The 24,483-nt window shown below is 39.9% G+C and overlaps 1 protein-coding gene across 2 annotated transcripts in view; it reads right to left on the reverse strand.

Annotated features, from left to right (window-relative positions):
* Window positions 1-6,795: 6,795 nt before the first annotated feature.
* The window catches only part of cdh17 (cadherin 17, LI cadherin (liver-intestine)), a 33,478-nt gene continuing 15,790 nt past the window's right edge, over window positions 6,796-24,483 (reverse strand). For both annotated transcript variants that reach the window (XM_042332395.1, XM_007887944.2), the window contains exons 8-18: window positions 21,931-22,065; window positions 21,376-21,520; window positions 19,143-19,373; window positions 17,400-17,476; window positions 16,246-16,437; window positions 14,710-14,948; window positions 12,450-12,580; window positions 10,877-11,104; window positions 10,528-10,644; window positions 8,299-8,412; window positions 6,796-7,442 (exon numbers count right to left, since the gene is read on the reverse strand). In XM_042332395.1, coding sequence (XP_042188329.1) covers window positions 7,324-7,442; window positions 8,299-8,412; window positions 10,528-10,644; window positions 10,877-11,104; window positions 12,450-12,580; window positions 14,710-14,948; window positions 16,246-16,437; window positions 17,400-17,476; window positions 19,143-19,373; window positions 21,376-21,520; window positions 21,931-22,065 — 1,728 coding nt within the window. In that variant the 3' untranslated portion in view covers window positions 6,796-7,323. The remainder of the gene's footprint in view (window positions 7,443-8,298; window positions 8,413-10,527; window positions 10,645-10,876; window positions 11,105-12,449; window positions 12,581-14,709; window positions 14,949-16,245; window positions 16,438-17,399; window positions 17,477-19,142; window positions 19,374-21,375; window positions 21,521-21,930; window positions 22,066-24,483) is intronic.

Below are 24,483 nucleotides of genomic sequence, written 5' to 3' on the forward strand. Positions count from 1 at the left end.
ATTTGATATCCATTTATGCTTTTTTTTCGCGCTGGTTGGTATAAACTCGAATTCTGGTGGTGATTACACACAATAAAATCCTTTTTGGTAAATTACTTGGCCTGACCTGACGAATCAGCAGGGCTGCTTTCCAATAGAATACCCATTAGAAAGTGAGGCGCTCAAATGGCAGTGACCTATTCCTGAATTGTACACTGTCAGGAATGGAATGGGCAGTTCCCACCTAAATGGCTTTACTCCAGTCAACAGATGACAATCTCTGAAGTGAAACGTTGGGATGGATTTTTCTTAATGGACTGAAAAATGTGAGAAAAGTAGCTCACTGTATAAGGTGCTTAGAGATATTTGATGTAATTAGATGATCTACGAACACAGAACAAGTGACACTTACTGATAAAATGCAGTACAGTCAAACCTGTTTTCAACCATCTCAGGCGACCTCAACAAAGTGGCCTTTATATAAGGGTGGCTTCCGAGTAAGGGTTAGTTCATGTGCGAACCAGACTGTCCAGACTTTTCCAGGGTGGTTGTTAAAAAGGGAGTGGTTGCTGAATAGAGGTGGTTGTTTGAACACGTTTGACTGTATTTACCAGTTTATTAGATCATGGCACATCTTTTCTCTATACTTTTTATTCCCATATTCCCCAATTGTCTAATGAACTTCCTTTTAAATACTTCAATTGATTCAGCCTCTACAGCATTCAGTGGCATTATAACAATAATTGCTGCTTTGATACAGCCCTATCACGTCGTCACAATGTTTTAAAGCTCTTCATAGAATATGCTGTAAAGTGATGTGACTATGTATACTTTGTGGAAACCACAGCAGCTAACAACAACAAACTTACATTTGTATAGTGCCTTTCATGTCTTGTGACAGCACTATCCCACAAACAGCCATGGAGTGAAAGATCACTTTTATTTGGGGGATTGTTGGCCAGGATACTGGGCATCTTTTTGAATGGTGCCATGAGATCTTTAACATCCATCTGGACAGGCAGGAGTGTGTTTTTTTTACATTTCATCCAAAGGACAGCACTACCAACAAGGCAGAAAAGTATTGGAGAGTCAGCATATGGATTCCAAGTTCTAACACACAAGTATCTGACTCAGACATGAGATTGCTACCAACTGAGCTAAGCTGACATTTTCACAATCCTTTGCGTAAAGAAATATTTTTTATTCTATGTCAAACGCAAGTGTTATTATTTTGTATTATTGATATGTCACTTAGTGAGTGTATATACTTTATTAGGGGTTGAGTAAGTGCTCTTGCTGCGGTGACACTAAGTAGTAGAATTAATCTTTCCTTTTGTTCTCAGCTACAAAAGTCTTAAGTACAGCTCACTGCTGAGTGATCAATCACTCCAGGGACAGTCCTCTCATTTTATTTGCACCAACAAAACCTTGGCAATCATCGCATGAGCGACAAACTCTATTATTTCGCATTTTTAAGCATCTTACACCCTACTCCTTACATCTTACATTGAGAAGGGAGTTTCTCCTGGTGTCCTGGCCAACAAGCCCCCCATAAAATTGGTCATTCAGTTCATAGCTGTTTGTAGGACGTTGCTGTGTGCAAATTGACTGCTGTGTTTGCCCACAAAAACACAGTCACTACACTTTGCATATCTTTTGAGACATCCTCCCAATGTAAAAAACGTACTGCATCAAATGTCAGAATTATTATTATCTAAAAGTTAAAGCAGGAAATCTGCAGCAGATCAATCAGCAAATCAAAGCGAAAAAGGTTCTTATGTTTCTCTTTATGATGCTGATCGACCCTGCTGTGAATTTTTTTCTCTCAGATTTTCAACATTTACTACTTTTCTCTTTTTGCTTGTATTCATCTTAGTATTTAAACTCTATTCAAATACGGCTCATTCCACGTTCATGAAATGGCACGGAAATGCTATTGAAATGCTACTGGTCTAAAGCTGCCAATGTATATGGTTTTGTTACTCCAGTATGAAATCAGCATTAAACCCATCCCCAAACACCTAAGCTCATAGCAGTTTCATTCCCAACATCTGAGCAGCACAAACAGGACCAGTGACTGAAAGCAGTTTAGGAAAGGCTTATCAGATTACTGAACAAAATGCAGTTTGGTAGCACAGGGTGAATCTCGGCCATAAGGAATGAGATGTGGTCAGGTGGTGTGGGTTGCAACACTGTACATTGTTCATTCAATGTGTTTGCGTGTGCGTTTAGATGATTCATGCTGCATTTACTTTACACGTTACTGCAAAATCACTCACTCCTTTGTTCTTAATGACAGGCAAATTAAATAATAAGCTAACAAATTTCAATCATAAATTAATGATGGTTGTTCACCTACAAATAGAGAGTTGCTACACTTCACAGTAAAACCCTGTGAACAAAACAAAATACAAAGTCACTAACATCCTCCTGACGTTAAAGGCATTGTATCAATTGCAAGGATTAAGATTGTTTTCAGCCTTTAAAGGACACCTGCAAAAACAGATTGCTTGCACACAGGAGAAAAGAAATAAACATTCAACCACAAGTACTGATTATACACAGACCTATCACATGATTCAGATATTGAGCTACTTGTAAGGTACACATACAGTGTTAGCACTTCACCAGGTCAGTTTTATAAAGTGGACCTGGAATGGAAAAATAATCTACCTATCTTATAATTCTCTGCTATCTCACTCCATCTTATCCCTGTGATCTTCAACCACACACACCACTCCTTTCGTTCAGTGAACACCAGCCTGTTTCATGTCGCCCACACTATCTGCCCCACCATCGAAGTAAGGGCTTTCAATTATTTTGCGCTGGTTCTTTGGAGCTCTATGCTGGCATCCCTCCAACTCTCTCCTCCCATCATTCAAGCCACGTCTCAAAAGTACCTCTTTGGCCTCTTTCTGTACAGTTTTTAACTAGGAATTTCTAACATTTTCTACCTAGATTACAGGACATCCAACATTAAACTCTTTTTAACCTATGATTGTTATTGGGATTTTATTTTACACAATTGACATCATGTCACATCTGTGAGACCAGAACAAAGGAAGCAATTTTTATTTCTGACATTGGGAGGGTCTTTCTCTTGGCAGGGAGACTAAAAAACCTGCAATATGACAGATAAGCTCCATCAGTGTACTGCACTGACTTGGATAATAACACCACCAGCTTGGCTCAGTTGGGAGGATTCTTGCCTGAGATAGAAGCTTGTCGGTTCAAGCCCCATATCAAGACTTGAACCCACAGGGTTTGAGGTGACACTCAATGCAGTGCTGGGGGAGTGCCTCCTCACCTCAGGCACTGACGGGATCACCATCCATGGTTGCACACTCCACCTTGCTAAGCCAGTCCGGAACCTTGGGCTCTTGTTTGACCCTCAACTATCATTTCTACCCCACATCTGCGCCATGACCCGCTCTGCCTTCCCCCACCTCCGCAACATCGCCCGGCTCCGACACTGTCTCACACTGCAGGCCGCTGAAACACTCATACATGCTTTCATTACATTGAGGCTTGACTATACAAACACATTGCTTGTCGGCCTCCCCAATTCCTCCCTCCACAGGCTGCACATCATCCAGAACTCTGTAGCCCATGACCTCTCCCGCACCAGGCTCTGTGACCCTATCACCCCCATCCTTGCTCAACTCCACTGGTTTCCCATCACACAGAGGATACAGTTCAAGATCCTGGTCCTCACCTTCAAAGCCCTTCACGGTCTTGCTCCCCCCTACCTCTGCGACCTCGTAACCCCCTACCATCCTGCTCGCTCCCTCCGCTCGGTGGGCGACGGCCTGCTTCACATCTCCCGCCTTGCTTGCCCCACTATTCTTCCATTCTGCCCCACCCTCTGGAACTCCATCCCGCAGTCCTTCCGCCTCGTCCCCTCCCTTGCCACCTTCAAGACTCATCTCAAGACCGTGCTTTCGATCTGCCTGCTTCCCCCCTTGCCCTCCACCCTCCCCGACCCTGACTCCCATCTCGGGTCCGTAAGTCAGTCTGTCCAGCGCCTTAGGATGTCCTCCCGACGTGAAAGGCACTATACAAATGTTATTTTGTTGTTGTTGTTGCTTTGCTTGGCTCTGTTTTCCTTTGCCATCTTCATAGAGAAGGTAGTAAGACTGGAACTTTTTGCCTGAAGTGGTGGTTGAAGCAGGCAGTTTAGATGCATTTAAGAGGAAGCTATATACGTATGAGAGAGGAAGGAATAGAAAGGATAGGACTGAGTAAGGAATGGGCGGAGAGTCATGTGGAGAATAAACACCAGCGCAAACTGGTTGGACTAAATGGCCTCCTTCCGTGCTGTACATTCTTTATTAATCTATGTAAAAGTGAAAACATCAAGAAATAGATTAACAGTCATCTGAATGAGAGAAGCTGGGCATAAGATGGGAAAGGGAGGCATTATTTGAAAGTGAAAGTAGTTTCTCCCAGTGTCCTGGACAACAATCCCCCAAATAACATTGATTATTCACTTCATGGCAATTTGTGGGACATTGCTGTGTGACATTTGGCTGCCGCTTTCATCCACAAATGCACAGTCACTTCACTTCACAAATCCTGTGAAGCTATTTGGGATGTCCTCCTGATGTTATACAAAATGCAAGGATTGTTAGTATTAGTAATGGACAGTAGTTGCGGTTTTTAAGCTCTGCGGAAAACACAATTTTTTAACTAAAAGTTTTTTAAAATTATAAAAATTTGAGAATTAGAATTTTTGAAAACATGAAAGTGAGCCCAATACTTTTTTTGTTGTTTCTCCTAGTCTCAGCCGTTAAGACCATTTTATCTTAAAAAGGTAGGATCACCCAGAATTGAGTAAGACTCTTTAATTTAAGTTGCAAACTGGTTATCCCGCAGTTCTTCAAATAAATCAGCTTCTACAATTCTTCCGGAAACATTTTCCATAATAATTCCGCACAATGCTAATTTTAAGGTGACACAGTCTTGGAGAGAAAGACTAGGTGGAATTTTGGGATGTAAGACCAGCTGCCGAAGGACAGAGTTTGGTAGTTTAGCATATGTAGGAATAGACCAGGTGTGGACACAAACAGCTCTCACCAGTCTCCTAGGGAAAGTGGAGGACTGGCAGAGGAACCTGGTGACTGACAGACCTCATAGGGCAGAGCCAGCCAGGAAAACTACCAAGGCAAAACACCATCTGTTCTTAGCAGGAGTCAGCTCAGAAGAAAAACAATTCCCGTGCAAAGAGATGACAGAGAGTTCGAGGAAGCATCTGGTAATATAATCTCATAGCAGCACAGCTCAAGTAAGGGATCAATATAGACACTTATTTTATTGTTTTCTTTCATTATGTGTAACCTGTATTAAATTACTGATTATTTAGTCAGTGTTGTAAGAACAAGTCAATGCATTGTTTTTAAAATCCAGCTGGAAGTTTATTTAATCAGTAGATTCATTCTCAATTAATTCAGTAACTTTCAATCCAGACACTATTGATGTTCAGCTGACTTTGTTTCTGAAGATGCCTATTACAAGCCAGTTCTTAGTTGAGAACAGCAATCCTCCAGATCCCCAACGCCCCCCCCCCCCCGGAAGAAGGTAAGTAATGGTGCTGAAGCAGAACAAGTGATAGGGAAGGGGATGAGGGAGCCAAAGGAGAGTGAAACCTGATGGTGAGTGGCTCAGAGATAAGGCTGAGCAAGTGGAGCTATGGGCTATAGTGACATGGGTGGGTGGGATGGGGGGGGGGGGGGGGAGCGGGGAAGGCGGAGAGGCAAAGGAACTGAAGAATCATGAGCACAAAAGAGGGAAATGGGAAAAATTGCTGAAGGGGTGGAAGAAGTTTATAAGAACATAAGAACATAAGAATTGGAAGCAGGAGTAGGCCATTCGGCCCTTCGTGCCTGCTCCGCCATTCAATAAGATCATGGCTGATCTTCTCACCTAACTCTGATTACCTGCCCTATCCCCATATCCCCTAATCCCTCTATTTTTCAAGAATCTGTCAGTTTAACAGGACAACAGCACCACAACGGATAAGAGCCAAGCTTTCTGCCTGCTCCTCTGTTCCACCCATTTTAAGGCAATTCTTCTTAAATTACAGAAGCTAGAAACTCTAATTCCTGCCATAACATCCGCACAGAGCCCCAGTCAAAGCTCTGTTTAATTGGGAATTAATAAGGATTACTCTAGAAGACTATTGAAAAATCAACACACACACATGGACACATCTAAAGGCTTTCGAAAACTATCCCCACTACCTGACAATGTTAAAAAAAAGTTAAAAAGATCACTGAACACGATCTATTCTGTGAAATGAAATTTCGCGCATAAGAACTGGCAGCCTTTGGACACCCAACAGATTTGCAGAAAAATATTACAATTTGCAGTATTTTACTACATTGGAACCTGAAGCATGGCAATTTTAAACAGAATTCCTCAATGAAAGAATCCAAATGGGGAGGCCGTTCCATAACTGGAAGTGCATCTTGCACATCTGATGCAACAGAGCAGATTAGTTCAGGCAGAGTTCCCATATGCTTATTGAAGGAATGCTGTTTAAAATTGACACTGGTTAGGTCCCAATGGTGCAGACATAGGTATGTCCCTAGTTGTAACCTGCACTAGTAAAAGGGGACTTCATCCATTTAAGACTGATTCCACCACCGCATGAAATGGTGGTTGCACAGTTCGATTACAGTCTCTATCAACACTTCCAAGGGCTCCTCCAAAAATCAGCTTTTGAATTTTATCAGAAACAATTTTCAGCTGGTATGATGTTCCTAATGAGCCATTGCCTCCAGGAACTGGGCACACCACTGCTAGACTCATGAACGGTTTCACTTTTCCTCCATTTTATTACATAGTTAACACAAACCAAACAGCATTTTAAGGTTTACTTCAAAAAGATCCTGTGGTGGAATTTCCACTTTGTTTGTTTACAATCTGAGTTATGTCAACTTCTCTCCATTTTCAGCAGGTCACATTCTATTCTACAGTAACAGGGTAAAAAAAATGTTAACATCCGGGCTTTCATTAACTCCAGGTATCAGATAGAACTAAAGTTGAAGAAAACCAGATTAAGGAATGAGATTCCATGACATCATGCAACACTGTTAATAGTATACTCAATGCTGAAGAACACACTATAATGCACATGTTTCCAAATCTTTAAAAGGGGGCTTTTAAAACTCATAAATAAAAGTGTGTGGTGAATTTATAAACTACAAATGAAGCTGTGTTCCATGGTTTAGTAACTCAGGGATAAAAATGGTTTGTGGGGAATGTCTTGAGTCTGTCTGCAGGAGACCCAGAATATTAGCCAATTGAAAAAATTTATTTCGGGCCCAGAAGAAGTCCAAACTCCTACTGAACCTGTTTCAGTGGAACATTTTCTTCTCTTGTATTTTCTTTTTTCGGCTTTGCCGTTAACTCTCCTTTCTTTTTGCGGTTCAAACGGATAAATACCACTGCAAGAATTGAACCTGGGGGGAAATGTAATTGAAGTTGTAATTATTCTGAAGTGCTCTTTTAGTATGCAATGTCATAATCACATCGCCAAAACGTGTGATCCAAACCCCTTTAATTATTGAGAATCAATTCTTTCTCCCTCTCTCATTTCAGCACAATTGTTTACCCAAAACCGCATCACAGGATTTTGGTTTGAGGTCCAGTGACCGTGTATTTTTAGGCAAACGCGGCAGCTGCCAATTGCGCACAACAATGTCCCACAAACACCCATGGAGTGAGTGAGAAATTTTATTTTGAGGGATTTGTTGCCCATGACACTGGGGGAAACTCCCTGGTCTTTTCGAATAGTGCTATGGGATCTTTAACAACCACTTGAACAGGCAGACAGAACCTTGGTTTAACATGTCATCTGAAGGAAGGCACCTCCGACAATGCAACAACCCCCAGCACTGTATTAGACTATGTCAATTCAAGTCCTGAAATGGGGCTTGGCTTGAAGCCACAACTTTCTGACTGAGAGGTAAGAGTGCTACCATCTGAGCCAGGTTGACACACAATTGCCACCAAATGCTGTCTTGTAGTCTTGGTGCACAGAATACCAAAGTCAATCAATCAGAGTTTGGCTCATATTCCATGCAGCAGGATGGAAAGCCAGTGATCAAGGGGACCGACAGTAAAGGTGGTGGCAGTCAGAAACCATAGTTGGCTTCAGGCCAAACCATTCAGCTGAAGTCGGGGGTTTAAAGGCAAGTTTGGATCACATTTTTTTACATGATGTGATAAATATCATATCACAAACCATACTTCATGATCCATTTTTCTTATAACATTTTCATATCGTCAGCAGCACCATTGTTAAGAGGTACCTACCTATGAGAACCAAGGATCCCAGGAGCAATCCTAAGGCGAGACCTATTGATGCATGTCCAATATCTTCTATTGGAACGAAGCAGGTTTTTGCTGTTGAGCATTTGCAGACATTTACTGAGGGACAAAAAAGACAAACATGCAAAGTTTATATCAGTTGACATTGCAGTTTTTAGTTACTTTATTTGTCTACGGAGGGAAATAAGATAAACTGCTTCCTGGGGCTGGTCAGTGCAGTGTGATAGCACATTCCCCTGTAGGACCTGGTTTTGAATGCAACCTAGACAGATTAGATGCAAATTTCCTGGAACTGAAGGCAACAAAATGTCTGTGACATGGGTTAGGATAGTCTCAATCCAATTCCAATTACTCAATGGGCTCACATTACAGCAGCAGCCTTTTAGATGGCATTAAGCTAGAACATTGTATGGAGTTTACTGAAGGAACAGACACAATGAAAAGATAGAAATAGGAAAAAAAGGTATTGTACAGTAACAAAAATTATATAGCGCCTTGGCAGATGCAATAAAGTGTGAGGTCGTGGATGGTAATGGAAGTAATTGTTGGTCTTTGGCAGTGTTGCAGAATAAATGAGAGAGATGTAGAAATCCTATTAAAGAGGCTTGTAAATTGGTCAGAACATTAATTGTGGAGAGTTTTATTTTACATTTCCTTAATAAGAAAAGCAGAAGTACAACACACCAACTATGGGTCACCCACAGCGGGATAACCTACATTTGAAGCGGAGTTTGACATGATGTGTGTGACACACTTCTGTATTCCTTGTTCAGGAATTCTGTCAGATATCAATGTACATGAGAACCTACCACCTCAAAAAACAGAAGGAAAAAAACAAAGAAGGGCTTCAGAGATGGTGAAGTCCCACAGTTTGACAAAATTCAACTTTACTAAGTTATCCTGTTAGAAAATATTGGAAGATTCTTAAATTCATTCTTCATTCGGAAGTGGCTTTTCTACAGTACCTGAAAGGAACTGTGGAAAACCGGTGTCGAAAAAAGGATTTTCCAAAATTCTATTTAGTTTGAAATGTGATCCAGGATCCATTGGTCATGATACTATAATAATAATGATAATAATAATAAATAATAATCCTTGTATTTGATATATCACCTTCTCACCTCATCGAGATATCGCAAGGTGTTTACCCTGTCTATAGAAAAGTGGATTGATTGTGTATTTTGTGAATAAAAATCGCCAGCCAGTTTGTGCAAAGTAATATCCCAGAAACAGCCATTGAGTGAGTGAGTGAACAATTTTATTTGGGGGATTTGTTGGCCAGGACATTGGGTGAAACTCCCTTCTCTTTCGAATAGTGCCATGAGAACCTGGTAATACTTTAAAGTCAACCTGAACAGGCAGACGGGACTTCGGTTTCACGTCTCATCAAAAGGACGACACCTTCGACAATGTGACACCCCTCAGCGCTGCATTGGTGTTTCATCTTAGACAACGTTATTCAGAGTACTGATGTGGAACTTGAACCCATAACCTTCTGATTCAGAGGCCAGAGTGCTACCACTGAGTCAGGCTGACACACCATCATAATAATAATGATAATAATAATAATCCTTGCATTTGATATAGCACTTTTCACGTCTTCTCGACGTCTCAAAGCGCTTCAGAGAATAGACTGTAAAGTGAATTGACTGTATATTTGTGGGCGAAATGTGGCAGCCAAACGCGCACAGCAGTGTCCCACAAACAGTAGTGGATTGAAATGACCAGTTTATTATTTTTTTNCTTTGAGGGATTATTATCAGGCGTGTGGAGTAAGGAAACTTGCCCAAGGTTTCACCCTGCCAGGAATCGAACCCAGGTCTCTCGCTTGCAAAGCGAGTGCTCTAACCACTGAACTACAGGACTCCACAGTATAGTATGTATCATCAGATTGGAAATGCTCTTGGTCTGCAAATGCAATCGTGATGCAGAAACACGGAATGACCAATGTGTTACCTTGGCTGTTGATATAGCTGAGATCTGTACCTGCTTAAAAGAGTGAATGTATCTGAATGACTGAAAAACCTTGGGAGATAGAAGCTCCAGTTTGCTTTACAAAGTCCCAAATCCTAACCTCCTGTTTCTTTTGGGTTTTGTGCATGTCTCTGTGTGGGTGTGTGGGGGGGTGGGGGGGGCTTGTGGGGGAATGTGCAATGTGTCCAATAGATAAGCTGTTTTCAGAGATAATAAGATTAAAACTTAAATAGTATTTACTTTGTATCAACGCATCTCCCGAACGAGGTGGCTCGTCATTGTCAAAAATCTTCACAGGGACTTCGTACACTTTTTGTTCATAACGCTTGTGCTTTGTGACAATATAAGCATGACTTCCTGTGAAGGCAAACATATTCCATCATGTTTCATTTTGCTGGAGGGTTATTCTACTCTGTGTGCGCCAGGTAGTAAGTTTGTTGATGTGACTTTGGCTCTATGCATTTGTACATTAATGTAATGCAAATTATAATGTATAGTTCAACTGTCTGATGACCAACGTTCTCATGAAGGGGGAAGCAGATGATAGGTGGATATATTAAGCAGATATGATCCATTGGTGTTTACTTACCATTTATTTTCTCGAGTTTCCAATCATTATTTGAGCCGTCAATAGAAAATGTGAAGGGAAAACCGTACTGCGAATCAAAATCTGCAGCCTTGAAGATCATCTTCTCCTCTTTCATAACAGGGAAACAAGTGAAAAGCTTATTGAAACCGTCTGATACTCTAGGGTCATTGTCATTGATATCAAGCAAGAAGATGGCGACATCAACTGTAGAACTCATGAAAGAACCACCTGTGAAAAAACATAAAGCAAGCAACACTTCAGTTCAATGTTTGCGTCCTGCTTCATTAAAGAACAACAACTACAACTTGCATTTATATAAACTTAATAAATTGGTCAATTTAATGCACGACTGTTTGTGGGACACTGCAGTGTGCAATTGGCTGCCACATTTCATCCACAAATATACAGTCAACTCACTTTAGGGTCTATTCTGTGAAGCGCTTTGAGACGTCTAGAAGATGTGAAAAGAACTATATCAAATTCAAGAATTATTATTATATAGCGCCCTTCACACAGGGTAGTGTCCCAGAACACTTCACAGTGGCGGGGTCTGACATAATGAATGGGCATAATGTTACTTCATTCAGAGAACTTTTTCTTCATCTTTTACCATGATTAATGAATATGATAACTTGCCAATCATCAATCCTCATTGAGCAGTTTCTACCTTTAAACTTCCTAGCTTATAATAACTAACCTTTGTATTTGATATGGCATCTTGGGAGGACATCTGAAAGTGTTTCACAAGATTCACTGTAACATGTAATTCTATATTCTGGAGGTGAACGTGGCAGCTAATTTTGTACATTAATATTAATCTCCCACAAGTAGCAATGAAATGCATGACCAATTCTATATGGGGAGCATTGGTCAGGGTACTGGTAGAAACTCCCTACTGTTTTAAAATAGTGCAATGGATCAATAACTTCCACCTTAAAGGTGGATGGGATCTCAGTTTAATGTCTCTTCTGAAGGACAGCACCTCTGATAATGAAGCACATTCCCCAGCACTGCATTGGAGTGTCAGCCTGGACAGTGAGTTCAAAGTTGGTCACTGATCTTGAAGAGGTGAGAGTAGTACCAACTGAGTCAGGCTGATAACCTAAATAATAATCAATATGCCAAATGTTTGCAAACTCGTTATTCCTGCAAACAAACACACTAAAAAATTGTAAAATAACAGCAGGAGCAAGTGCCTTCTGGACCACTGAGAGTAACAACAGGTGTGCTTCTATTCAGTGATCATTGCCATACCTGGTATTCCTGTTATCAAGTGAGTCACCTTTTCAACATTCTTATCAGCGGATGCCATGGAAACAGGCACATTACCTCCCCCTCCAATAGATTAGTGCAGTGACAAGCCTTATGACTTGCACAATACCCACTGAATGCGGAGGTGTAGGTAAAAATGTTTTCTTGGATTCAATCCACCAGGGATCGCGAGTAGTTTGAAAAGATACCTTATTACACAACAGTTTGATTTTTGTCTGAAGCAGTGTGCTTGGCAACCCAAATAGCATTTTCTGGTTTCAAGAACCATTGCATTTCAAAAACATATATATACAGTTTTTACCTTGTTCCGTTGCAGTAACCTTTATATCATACTTAGATTCCGTTTCACGGTCCATTTCTTTATTGATGAAGATCTCTCCAGACTGAGCGTTAATCTTCACCCAGGAGAGTGGATCAGATGTTATTGAATAACTAATTAAAGAGAAGTTGTCCATTAGTACCATTTCTGAGGCAGAATAATTCCATTCAATTATAATAATCCTTGCGTTTAATATATTGCCTATAACATCGAAACAACTCAAACTACTTCACAGTAACTGCTATTAAATGTGTTTGTAGGTGAATGTGATATCCAATTTGTATATGAAATGTGCCATAAACAGCCAAGAAGAGAATAGTCCATTTTAGCTAGGGGACTGTTTACCAGAACATCAGGAGAAACTTTCATCTGTTTTTGAATAGTGCTACGAGAATTTTTAGTGTCCATCTAAACAGGCAGACGGTACCTCAATTTAATATCTCATCCAAAGAACGGTACCTCTAACAATGCATCATACCCCAGTACTGCACTGGAATGTCAGTCTAGACCAACCTTCTGATTCAGAGGTGAGAATGATACCAACTGAACCAGGTAGACACCAAAGTGTTGAGTTTGCCTATAAAATAATAACATCAACAACAAGAACAACGTGCATTTATATAGCGCTCTTCACGCTGGATGGTGTCTCAGAGCGCCTGATACAGTAGGTGCGCTAAAATACAATCACCACCACAACAATAACTTGCATTTATATATCACCCTTCACAAAGGTGCTATATCAAATATGAGTATTATTATATTTTAATAACATATTATAACAAGCTATATTAAGATAGATTAGATAAAAATGAGATAAGATTAGTAAGAAATGGTTAATGCAGGATACAAAATAGAAGAAAAATTGATGAGATTGATAATGGTTTAAAATATTTCTTGTTGAAATGTTATTTATCGTAATGATCTAGGTGAATTTCATTGTAATAATGCAATCTTTGAGTTTGTTTTTGGTAAAATGTAAGAGTTTTTTTGTGTCAGAACGTGTGAGCTGAAAGTGCACAGAACCAGTCCCACCAAAGAAAGGAGTCTCCTGAGCTGCTGGCACTCTAAGGGTTAAATGCAAATCAATGTTATTACTACATTATTTCATCACTTGCCAATGAAAACACATGAGCAAGGTCAGATAACTGATGTAAGTTCACTTATGTACGTCAGTGTCAGTGATTTATATCACATTACAGCAACAGCAAGGATCCTCTAAAAGGAGAAGTATGTAAATACACATGTAGGAACTATGACAATACAGAGGCCAGATTGATTTAAGTGTCTGTATGAAATGATAAGGGCAAAGAAAATGTGAGAATTTCTTGCTCGTTGATTCAACTTTCACAATTCTAACCAGTTCAATTTCCAAGGATAGCAAGTTTTGGAGACTCTGAAATTGAAATGCAAAAAATCCTTTACTTTAGCACTTTTGTGAAGATCTCCTGCCCGAATTATCATACACCTGTGACTGCACAGCTAGATCACTAAAATATATGGAATAACAAAAAGACCGCACAGCTTCTTGTAATCTATACAATCTGGATTGTCAGTGACTGTTCCTGATTGAGGTGAATGATTCACTGGCCCAGTCTCCAAGAGGAAAAAATTCTCCCTGGTGGTTTTTCAAGATTGACAGTGATTTTAAGAGTGTCAATGAGGGAGTGAACCGAAAAGGCTCCACCAAACTAGCAAGAATGGTACCCATATCCGAACATGGATGAGCATCATATCTGGATCCATTAATTTGATCTCAATAATTACAAAACAAATAGAATCAATAATCAGAATCAAAATGGGAGAGTATGCATAAAAATAGGCTGATAAATGTCACCCAAATGTCCCACATAATAGCAATTATTTTTGAATCTTCTTCACATTTTCCGGCACTCTATGAGGGAAACAATTCTTCTCAGCTTTATCCTTGTTAATCTCTACCTGGCTGTCTCTATGTGGGTCTATACCATTGCTTCACACTTCAGAGGCTTGACATTTCTCATAGTTTTAACCTTTAATCATCTTAAATTTAAGGTCATGCAGAATTTTAGAAAATTCTTTTTGAAAGCCAGTTTTCTACAGAATGCAAGAACTGTTGAAATTGGCTTCCAAGGACTGAAATTAATGATTTTCCAAAATTCTGCACACTTTGAAGTAATGACAATGATCTTATGGCTAAGTTCATATGAAAATTTGGGCCCAGATTCATTATCAGCCACTGTTTGTCCTCCAGAGTCTTCAGTACCTCAGCTTACTTCCTTCAGGATCCAGAGCCTCCACTTTTAGCAAGGATGTGCCCACTTTGCTATTCTCGTGTATCGATAGCTGATATGAAGAATTTAAGAAATACGGTGGCTCATGAACATCTTCCACCATGAAATTCAGGGTTGCGGTAGAGTTGTATTTCTTTCCATCTACCAGTTGCTCTGGATTTTCGGCAATTATGATTAAGTTATAGGATTGTTGTGTTTCAAAGTCCAGTGGCTGCAGGAATAGGAAATAAAATAAGTTGTTAGGAAATATGGCCAGAAAGTTTTAACAACTTGGACTTTCGCAAAGGATCAACATTTTAAAATGTTTCACAAAGACAATAAGAATCCCCAAGCAGAGAGGAGACAAGAGAAAGGAATTTAAGGGTATTGAGCACAAGAACAGTCAAAAACATCTTCCAGCAACGTCAATCTCTGGTTGAATATCTACCTTCAGTAAATTGGAGAGGCAATTGCACAGTATCTTTAGTTCTGAAGGTTTAAATGTAATATTTTGTCCAAGGATAGCTGGAAATCAACTTTAATCCAAGATTTTCTGGAAGGGACTTTAGGAAAAACACAAACCCACCATGGAGGTGATTCCATATCCCAAATACAGAATGCCAGAGCTCACTAAAGGCAGAGCCCTCCTTCACTTTCCCAAGGTGCACAACTTTAGCTGGTTAAACTCCAGACTCTGGAGTCCACAAGCCTTGCCTCTTGCCAGCTTGATCTCATATTTTATTATGGGATTAGGTAAGGACAGTGTGTTTTTCTAGAAGAAAGAGTACATTCCACTCCAGATACAGGAAAAATATCATGTGTGGTGGTATACACATGTAGCATTCTCAGTCTGGTTTGCAAACTCTTAAGCTTGGTGATGGGTTTCCATGTGTGGTCAGACGTGCAGCTGACCAAAAAAGATGTTCTCCAAGACTAGCAAGTGTTTTTTTCCGTAAATTATTATTATTGTATTTCAGGACACAATGTTCACTTGCAGTGACTTGTGTTAAAACTCAGTGGCATGAATCACAGACTGTCTTATCTGCACTTGAGATGAGGAGCCTATGATGAGTCATCCTGTTCCATTCCCCATGAGATTGAAATAAATGCTTTCTGACACAAGGGTCAATGTATTTGAACTCTTCACTTCATGCACAACACAGAGGAGGCTAATAGAGTTTCCATCTACAGTACTTTGAAGTTCAGTCGGAATTCTCATAGTTTTCTGAAAATCCCACATTGAAACATCTGGCAATTTGCAAGGCATAACAGGACAAGGGGGGTGGGTGGGGGGTTGATGAGTGGATAGCTACAATGCCAGAAGATTTAGGGACTTTTATCTAGAAAGCCTGAAACTTGAACTGTGCATACTTTGGGTCAGCAGCCTAGCGGCTGAAGGCTGTCAGCCTAGTTCAACTGTGAAGTGCTTTGAGACTTCTGACAATGTGATAAGACACTAAATCAAATGCAACTATTATTAATTATTATTATAAATAATAAAACCTATTAAATATTTTTCATTACATTACCTTAGCCAACATCACTGATCCTTCATTTGTCCTCACATCAGTTGTTATTTTGAAACTTCCTCTGTTGTCACCACTTATGATTTTGTACAATATTTCAGAGCTCCCGGTGGAAGGCTCATCCTTATCTGTGGCCTGGATTTTAATCAATACTTTGTCCAATGGAGTGTTTTCTGGTAGTTTGATTGTGCCATACTGTGCACACACACAAAGACAGAAAAGACATTGTTGAAAAGATTTTTGTAAACAGGTTGGTCTGTGCTATTTGAATACAATCACAATAAGATTTATCACAAAAGGAATATAAGCTGTTTTAGTAATGCAACAAAGTTGGATTGTGAAACAAACTGTGGGGTTTGTCACTTCCAGTGTCTTCAGTGCAATAAATAGTAACATGAGTAAGACTGGACAGATACTGAACACAATTATGAGTAGATTTTACCCCCTTTATAAACAGGGCTGACTATAACAGTTAGTTTGCAGCAAGTTTGGAACTGGAAGACAAATTAATTTTAATAAATATTTCTGTAATGTTTTAACTGAGTCTGCTTCCTATTGTTCTCTTTTAGAGATGTCCTCAAGCAATGCAACAGGACTCAAGTTCATTGAAGCCTCAAAATATCCAAATATCCAGAGAATCCAAATATCTTCTCACTTTAGCCATTAGACTAACAATTGACCTAAAGTTTGAGATGATGCAGAATTTTGTAAAAATCTTAAATTCAGCCTTAATGTGGAGGCAGGTTTTTTGCATTCTCCATAAGTGCACAGTAGCCAGAGCATTGTACGATTGGGCTTGACTTCTGGAGATATGAACTAAACTGAGTTGGCAATGCAGCCCACTATCCAAATTCTGTGAGCGCATCATCCTCATCCTTGCTCAAACCTGCCGGCTCTCCATCTCCCAGTAGATCAAATTAAATATTCACATCCTCACTTTCAAAAGCCTCCGTGGTCTCACCCCACCCTACCTCTGTGTCTTTACTGCCCCAGACACTTTCTCTGTTTCTAACAATCAGTAATATCACTGGAAATAACAATAGAAATATCACTGGAAATAATAATATTGTTGGATAACAGCAGGAGCAACACTCGCCAACATAGTGACTGATCATTCAGATGCTACAGAGATGCATTGAAACTGTCTCTACACTTACCTCTGTTTTCACAAAGACAGGGATCTGGTCGTTGATATCAATAACAATGATTTGTACAATGCATTCAGTGCTTAGCTCTAGAAAAGAAAAAAAAGGCTTCAGTTACAAAAGAGACCAATAAACTTTAATAAACTTAGAAGTAAAACCTTAGCAGTGACAATGCGGTAATATTTTTAAGCGCTCCTCATGTAGCTTTGGGAATGTTCAATATCTATCAGTAGGTGGAGCACTCTTTTCCAGTTAGTGGATTTGCCTTCCTCCAGCTCGCCCTACATTGATATTGAATCGGATAATTTTTAAAAGTAATTTTTAGTCTTTGGAGAGACGTCCCACTTTTGTTGATTAGTATATGTTTCTGGGCCTGCATTTTCCCTACTGGAAGGTATACATCTGAGGTTAGATAAGGACATTAATGGAATTTGTTGCAATGACCCTGTGAAAAATTGCCTCAACACTTACTGTGAAGGCTTACATTTGAATACAGGAATGCCGCAAACCTGCATGTCGACTATCCACATGTCCACTATTCTAATGCAGAAGGAAGCTGGGCTGCGACGTGGGCACAGATTTTTGGTTGTGTTCATCTGCTGCTAACAGATTTTTCCCCAAAGTATATGAGGGAGAGAGATTTGAATCAGGTAACTACAGGATAAGAGAGAGAGTCACAAGCACTCAGAACCTGTTAAAGAGTGACACACACAAAAATACACTCACACTTAGAACATCAGAAAGTGACTGAAGCACAAACACACAGAGATCTGGTATCTGCATTGTTTTCAAACCCACAGTGGGGTAGGTCCCAGTTAGTGCGAATATCAGGCTCTGTACTCTAATGATTTCTTGGACAAGGTACCGGAAGACAACTACCAGAACATAACCCCAGTTGAAGGAAACGGGAGTCAAATAGCTTCAGAAGAGGCAGAGGAGATGGAAGCAAATTTACGATGAAAAGATTAAACGAAGTAGTTTTTGCCCTCAGTTTGCTCTGATAGAATGGCATTTATGAAACATGTCATTGACAACACTGACATTCGGAGTGATTTTTTAATTGAGGATGTGAGCTGCATTTTCCCAAACCGTGGCATTATATAAGTAGATACAGAGACAAGTAGGAGGAAAATGGCCCAGAGGCCCATCGAAGTCACTCCCAAAGAACACCCAAGGCAATCTCCCTGTTACACTGCAGGGGACATCGTATGGCAGGTTAGGCTCCCACTCTGTAACTTCTGATCCTCTCTTCCTTAAGAAATCTGTATAGATTCCTCTCGAACGAGTGGATCCTATTTGCACAATTACAGAAGCGTTTGCTAAAGATGGCCAGTACTCCCTGGTGAAGAAGGCTTTCATCATGTCCAGTCTGAAGAGTTTTCCCTCCAGTTTAAAGGAATAACCTCGAGATCTGGAACACGCATTAACCGTGAAATCTGTGTCACCTGACATTCTGTCGATGCCATGTCAACAACATTGCCCCTCAGTCTCCTCTGCTCCAACGTCAACAGCCACAGTTGCTCAATTATTTTACTTGTACGGTTGCCTTTTAAAGAATGGATCTAGCCTGGTGATCCTTCTCTGCATCTTCAATGGCTTTATATCTGAGCTAGGTGGATCACACAAACTGGAGACAGTGCTTGAGGTGGGGCCAGTACAGAGTTAAGATAAGACTCTTCAGATATCTGTTATATATCCCAGTACTGAATGTCTGCCGAACACTGTTTATTGATTTTAGTTTGGTAAGATTAATACCTTCTGGATTTATTCCATTGTCAGAAACCAGGATAGTTAGATTGTAGTGTGATGCTTCATGTTTCTGCAGATTCCCCTGATTCCGACCAATATTTCCAACATATTGATCGATTGAGAATAGTGAGTCTTGTGGTTTTGTAGGCCATTGTTTGACAATTTGATACTTCAATAAGCTATTTTCACTGGTGGGATCATCCCTGTCTGTAGCAATCACATTTCCAATAGAGCTTCCTGAAAAATAAGGAAAAGAACACGTCATTCAGGAAAATATCATTTACCCCCATCAAGCCTGCTATTTCCATCCTGAGCAAAACTTTCACCATCATGAACATCACTCTGCCCACACCATCATCGGGGAAAGGTTATGCATTGATACACCATTACCCCAAAGGAAACGAAGCAACAAAACACACAGTCACTACACTTTACAGCAAATCCTGCAAAGTGCTTTGAGATATCTCCCAATGTGAAAGGCGCTAGACGAATTTTAAAAATGATTGTAATTATTTTAATTATTAACAAAAATATTGGGTCTAATTCTAATTATTTCTTAATAAGGAATACGATTCAAGGAAATGGGATGCATTCTGTTAACTGGAAGTGCAGCACGTTGTCCATTGGAACTCCTACCTGATGTGATCTACTTTCAGAAAATAAAAAAAATTCTAAAAGAATTATGAAGGAATCTCATCAAGAAATACTATAAATTACATCTTATTTAATCTGTTTTCACACCTCAACTAGTTCTTATTATACTGCATACTTATAGTGCATACATCTGCACTCTGCCCCTAGTGTCCCAGAAGCTAGCCTGATCTGCACAGTATATATTTATTAATGGTAAATCTATCCCCCTATCAAAATTTGCAGACATTTAATTAATACATTCTTTGTGTCAATTAACTCTGGAAACATTTTACCTTAACTTTACGCTGGCAATGAAAGCTTCTTTGCTTATAATTAAGATGAAGATATAAAAACTATAATACAACTATACTTGTGTAATAATAATCTTTGCATTTGACATAGCACCTCATCAGGTCTTCGAGAGGTCTCAAAGCGCTTCACAGATTATACTGTTTGTGGGCGAAAAGCAGCAGCCGATTGCAGCAGCCAACGCTTTGGGACGTCCTCCTGACGTGAAAGGCGCTCTATAAATGTAATTTTGTTGTTGTTGCACAGCAGTGCCACAAACAGTCATAGATTGAGTGCCAAATTATTATTAATAATTTTTTAAGGGATTATTATCCCCTGAAATGCAATCCGCGACTGGACTAACTACCGGGTTCCTACTTACTGATAGATAAACAGAGGCATGTGGAGTAAGGAAACTTGTCCAATGTTTCGCCTTGCCCAGGTCCTCTCGCTCCAGAGTGCTCTAACCACTAAACTACAGGACAAGTGTCATGATTGGTAGTCTAAAACAACAATAATATTGCTTGGATTTGACGTTGTCTTTCATATTGGAAGGACGTCTGAAAACATTTGACAGCATTCACTATAAATTGCAATGAAGTATATTTTTAAGAGAATACTGTAGCCAATTTGCTCAGAGCAATGTTCCACAAACAGCCATAAAGTGAATGTTCAAATTTATCTGGGGGAATGCTGGCCAGGACACAAGGAGAAACTTCCTTCTCTTTTTGAATAGTGCCAAGGAAACTAACGTTCAGCTGAACAGGGAAACGGGAACTCGATGTTTAATGTCTCAAATGAAGGATGGCACCTCTAACAAAGTATAAAAAGGATTTCTTAATAAGAAATCCAAGTTACATAAATTAGTGTCGAAATCTGATAACCACAAATACTTCACCCTGAGCCTTGGAAATTGAGGACAACAAATCAATATCCTGAGTTCCCATGAGAATTCTAAAGAAATTCCTTATTAAAGAATACTGCAAATCAGACGCGAATTCCTACTTTGTGGATACAAAGGTCATGGAAAAATGTTTCTTTAAAGCAACAACGGGAAGGAAGTGGGAAAACAGACACTTCTGCCGATGTAAATTGTAAACCAGAAAATCGCATTCAGAGTAATACTTTGTTGAATTGATTGACATTAGTTTGCACATTGCTTTTCCTCAGAAATGGGAATTTCCATGTGTAGGTGACACCACATGGAACTCTCAGTCTGGTTTGGATACTTTTAAGTGTGGTGATGGGTTTCTGCAATTGGCAAACACCCAGCTGACCCTATTTTCTTACTTCAGGCTGGTGGCTCAGTAATGCTCACCTAGTTTTTCATTTTCTTGAACTTCAAATGTAGCTGGTTCACAAACTGGTGCATTGTCGTTGATATCTTCTACTGTGACGTGAATATTCAGAGGCTCTTCCAGAGCATTTCTTTGGTTATCCAGCGCATACGCTAAAAACACATACTAAACATACACAAAAGACAAGATTACTCTCCCAAGTCAGTCTTACCAGTCTTCTCTGGTGCACAAGTAAACAGTCTTGTCACAATAAACCCTTCTATTTACACCAGGATGATTCAACAACATTATACACCCAGGGTCTAAAACGCGGCATTTCACATTTCTACCATTTTAATATGAAATATTCAAATTATATCCTGAACAATTATATCTGTAACAACAAGGGGTGGTGGCGGGGGTGGGGGGATTGCTAAATCTCTCTCTGTCTCTTCCTGCAAAAAGCACTTCTCAAAACTTGTCTTAAATAGTTTTAACATATCATATTTTTGGTAGATTAACCAGGCTAGAGATGTGTTTCAGAATTGCTGCTTCCCAGAATAGCTGCTGCTCAGTCCATATAGATAGAACTTTACCTCATCCCTTTCTTCTCTGTCAAGGGGCTTTGTCACACTAATGTTACCATAACTGTCAACTGCAAAAGGTAATTTGAAGTTGCTCCTCTCCTTTGACCTGAGTTCATATATTGCACCAGGGTTGTTCCACTGCACCTGGATAAGAGAAATTATACATATTTAAGAAAGCAGAACTAAGGAATTAAATCAGCACAGACAATAGCAAAAGAGTAGATAATACAAAAGTAAAAGGCAGTTTGTCAACATTAATGTATCTATTAATATTCTAGTCTTCACTTCCTTGTGAAGTTCTCATTATCTAATCTGTAATCTTAAAATTTAAGATTGTGAAGACATGTGGAAAATTCTTAAATTCAGTCTTCATTTGGGAAATATTTTTCCTCAGTTCCTAAATCTAAGTCCATGAGGGATGTTGGGCTTCTGCTGCACTCAGCACAAAGCACAGAAAATGTAGAAATATTCACTTCTTCATCTTCATCACACCTAATAATAATCCCTCAAGAAAAAAATTGGTCACTTCAATCCACGACTGTTTGTAGGATACTGCTGTGCACAATTTAGCTGCCGCATTTCGCCCACAAATATACAGTCAATTCACTTTACAATATATTCTGTGAAGTGCTTTGAGACGTCTAGAAAACATGAAAAGCGCTATATCAAATGCAAGGATTATTATTATTATTAGATTGATTTCACAAGATCACAAGATTGGACTGGATGAAGAAAGCCTTTCGGCCCATCCAATCTCATCCCTCCAGAACACCCACCCTACCATCCTCCCATCACACCATCAAGCTGCTTTTTAACTGTATCCAATGACTTTTCCTCTACTACCTTTCCTGGCAACCTGTTCCAGTCGTTGATTACCCTTTGAATAAAGAAAAACTTCCTAGTATCTGCCTGACGTTACCCTTTACAACTCTAAACCGATGTCCTCTTGTTCTTCAGTCATGTTGCAAACCAATATTTGAATCTGGGTTCACTTTGACATTTCGGATGTCAGGATTAAGCCACTATCTACTACCACTATCAGCCTGGCTCAGATGTAACACTCTTGCCTCTGAGTCAGAAAGTTGTGGGTTCAAGTCCCATGTAGGGAATTGAACTCACATAGTCTGAGCAGACACTCCAGTGCAGTGTTGGAGATGTGCTATATTGTTGGAGATGATGTCCTTTGGATAATACATTAAACCGAGTTCCCATCTGCCTGTTCGGGTAGACTCACATAATCTAAGTGGATGTTAAAGATACCATTGATGGTTCCAAAAAGAAGGGAGATTCTCCCAGTGTCCTGGCAACAGCATGTCATCATTCACTTCATGGATTTTGTTGACATTGCTGTCCGTGAACTGGCAGCCTCCAGTTCCTAAACCCCTAACCTCTGGAACTTCCTCCCCCATCATTCTGTCTTGCTTCCTATTTTTCTATCTTTAAGTCCCATGTCAAACCCAACATTTTCGAATGCATCTATACCCTCTCACCCATCCTCCCCTCTCCTTTGCTTGGCATCCAACCCCATTCCTGTAAAGCACTCCCGAGACATTACCCTAAATCAAGGTGCTATATAAATCAAGCTATTATTCTTCAAGATCCTCACACTCATGTTCAAATCCATTCACTCCCTGGCACCTTCCTAACTCTCTGACCTCCTCACTCCCCAATCTCCCACTCAGCGCCTCCTCTCAACTCGCACCAGCCTCCAGCTTGTCCATCGCACCCTCCACTCCACCATTGGAGGTCGCGCTTTCAGCCACTACGTCCCGAAACTCTGGAACACTCTCCCTCAATCCCTCCGCCTTGCCCCCTCTCTCCCCTTTTTCAAGTCCCGCCTGAAAACCTTCCTTTTTGACCAGGTTTAAGGTCACTTCCATTCTCCCTCCATTCTCATTGCAGGCTCAGAGTCAGGCTCTGCCATTGTTAAGTACTCTGAGACGCTACCCTGCAGGCACTATACAAATGCAAGTTGTTGTTGCTGTTGTTATTGATTATTCCTCCTAACACTTCACTTATCTTTTCTTTCACCTGGTAAAATCCTAACTAAAAGTACAAAGAGGTTGTGAGATACTGCATTATTTTAAAACACAAAAGCAGAGACCAGTGCAAAAATACAATGTCAAAATCATCTGGAGTGTGGCTTGTTAATGCTAAAAAGGATCCCTGCAGTGGTGAGAGACGAATGAGGAAATTCCGTCCTATTTAAAACCACAAGTGACTTGAACAGGCACGTACCAACATAATGACGAAAACCAACATTATCGCAGATGTTCTCAATTGCGTTTATTTAAAAGAAAGGTTATAATTTGCGACTAAAATGGAAATAGCTTGGCAATGATATTTTTGATTAAAATCGATGTTTGTAGATTTCAAAACTGAGGGTTTATTTAATGTAGACTGCAAATTGATCTTTCGTTACGAAAAATATTCACAATGTTTAGCATTAGATTCAATGTGTTTACCTCAGAAACATAATTTTAGAATTTTCATTAAGTAATTGATTTTTAATTAGAAAGTGATAGTTTTATGTGTGGGTTAGAACCATTGCTTACTAATATG

The sequence above is a fragment of the Callorhinchus milii genome, unplaced genomic scaffold (genome assembly GCF_018977255.1).
Source record: "Callorhinchus milii isolate IMCB2004 unplaced genomic scaffold, IMCB_Cmil_1.0 Scaffold2, whole genome shotgun sequence".
Taxonomy (NCBI): Eukaryota; Metazoa; Chordata; class Chondrichthyes; order Chimaeriformes; family Callorhinchidae; genus Callorhinchus; species Callorhinchus milii.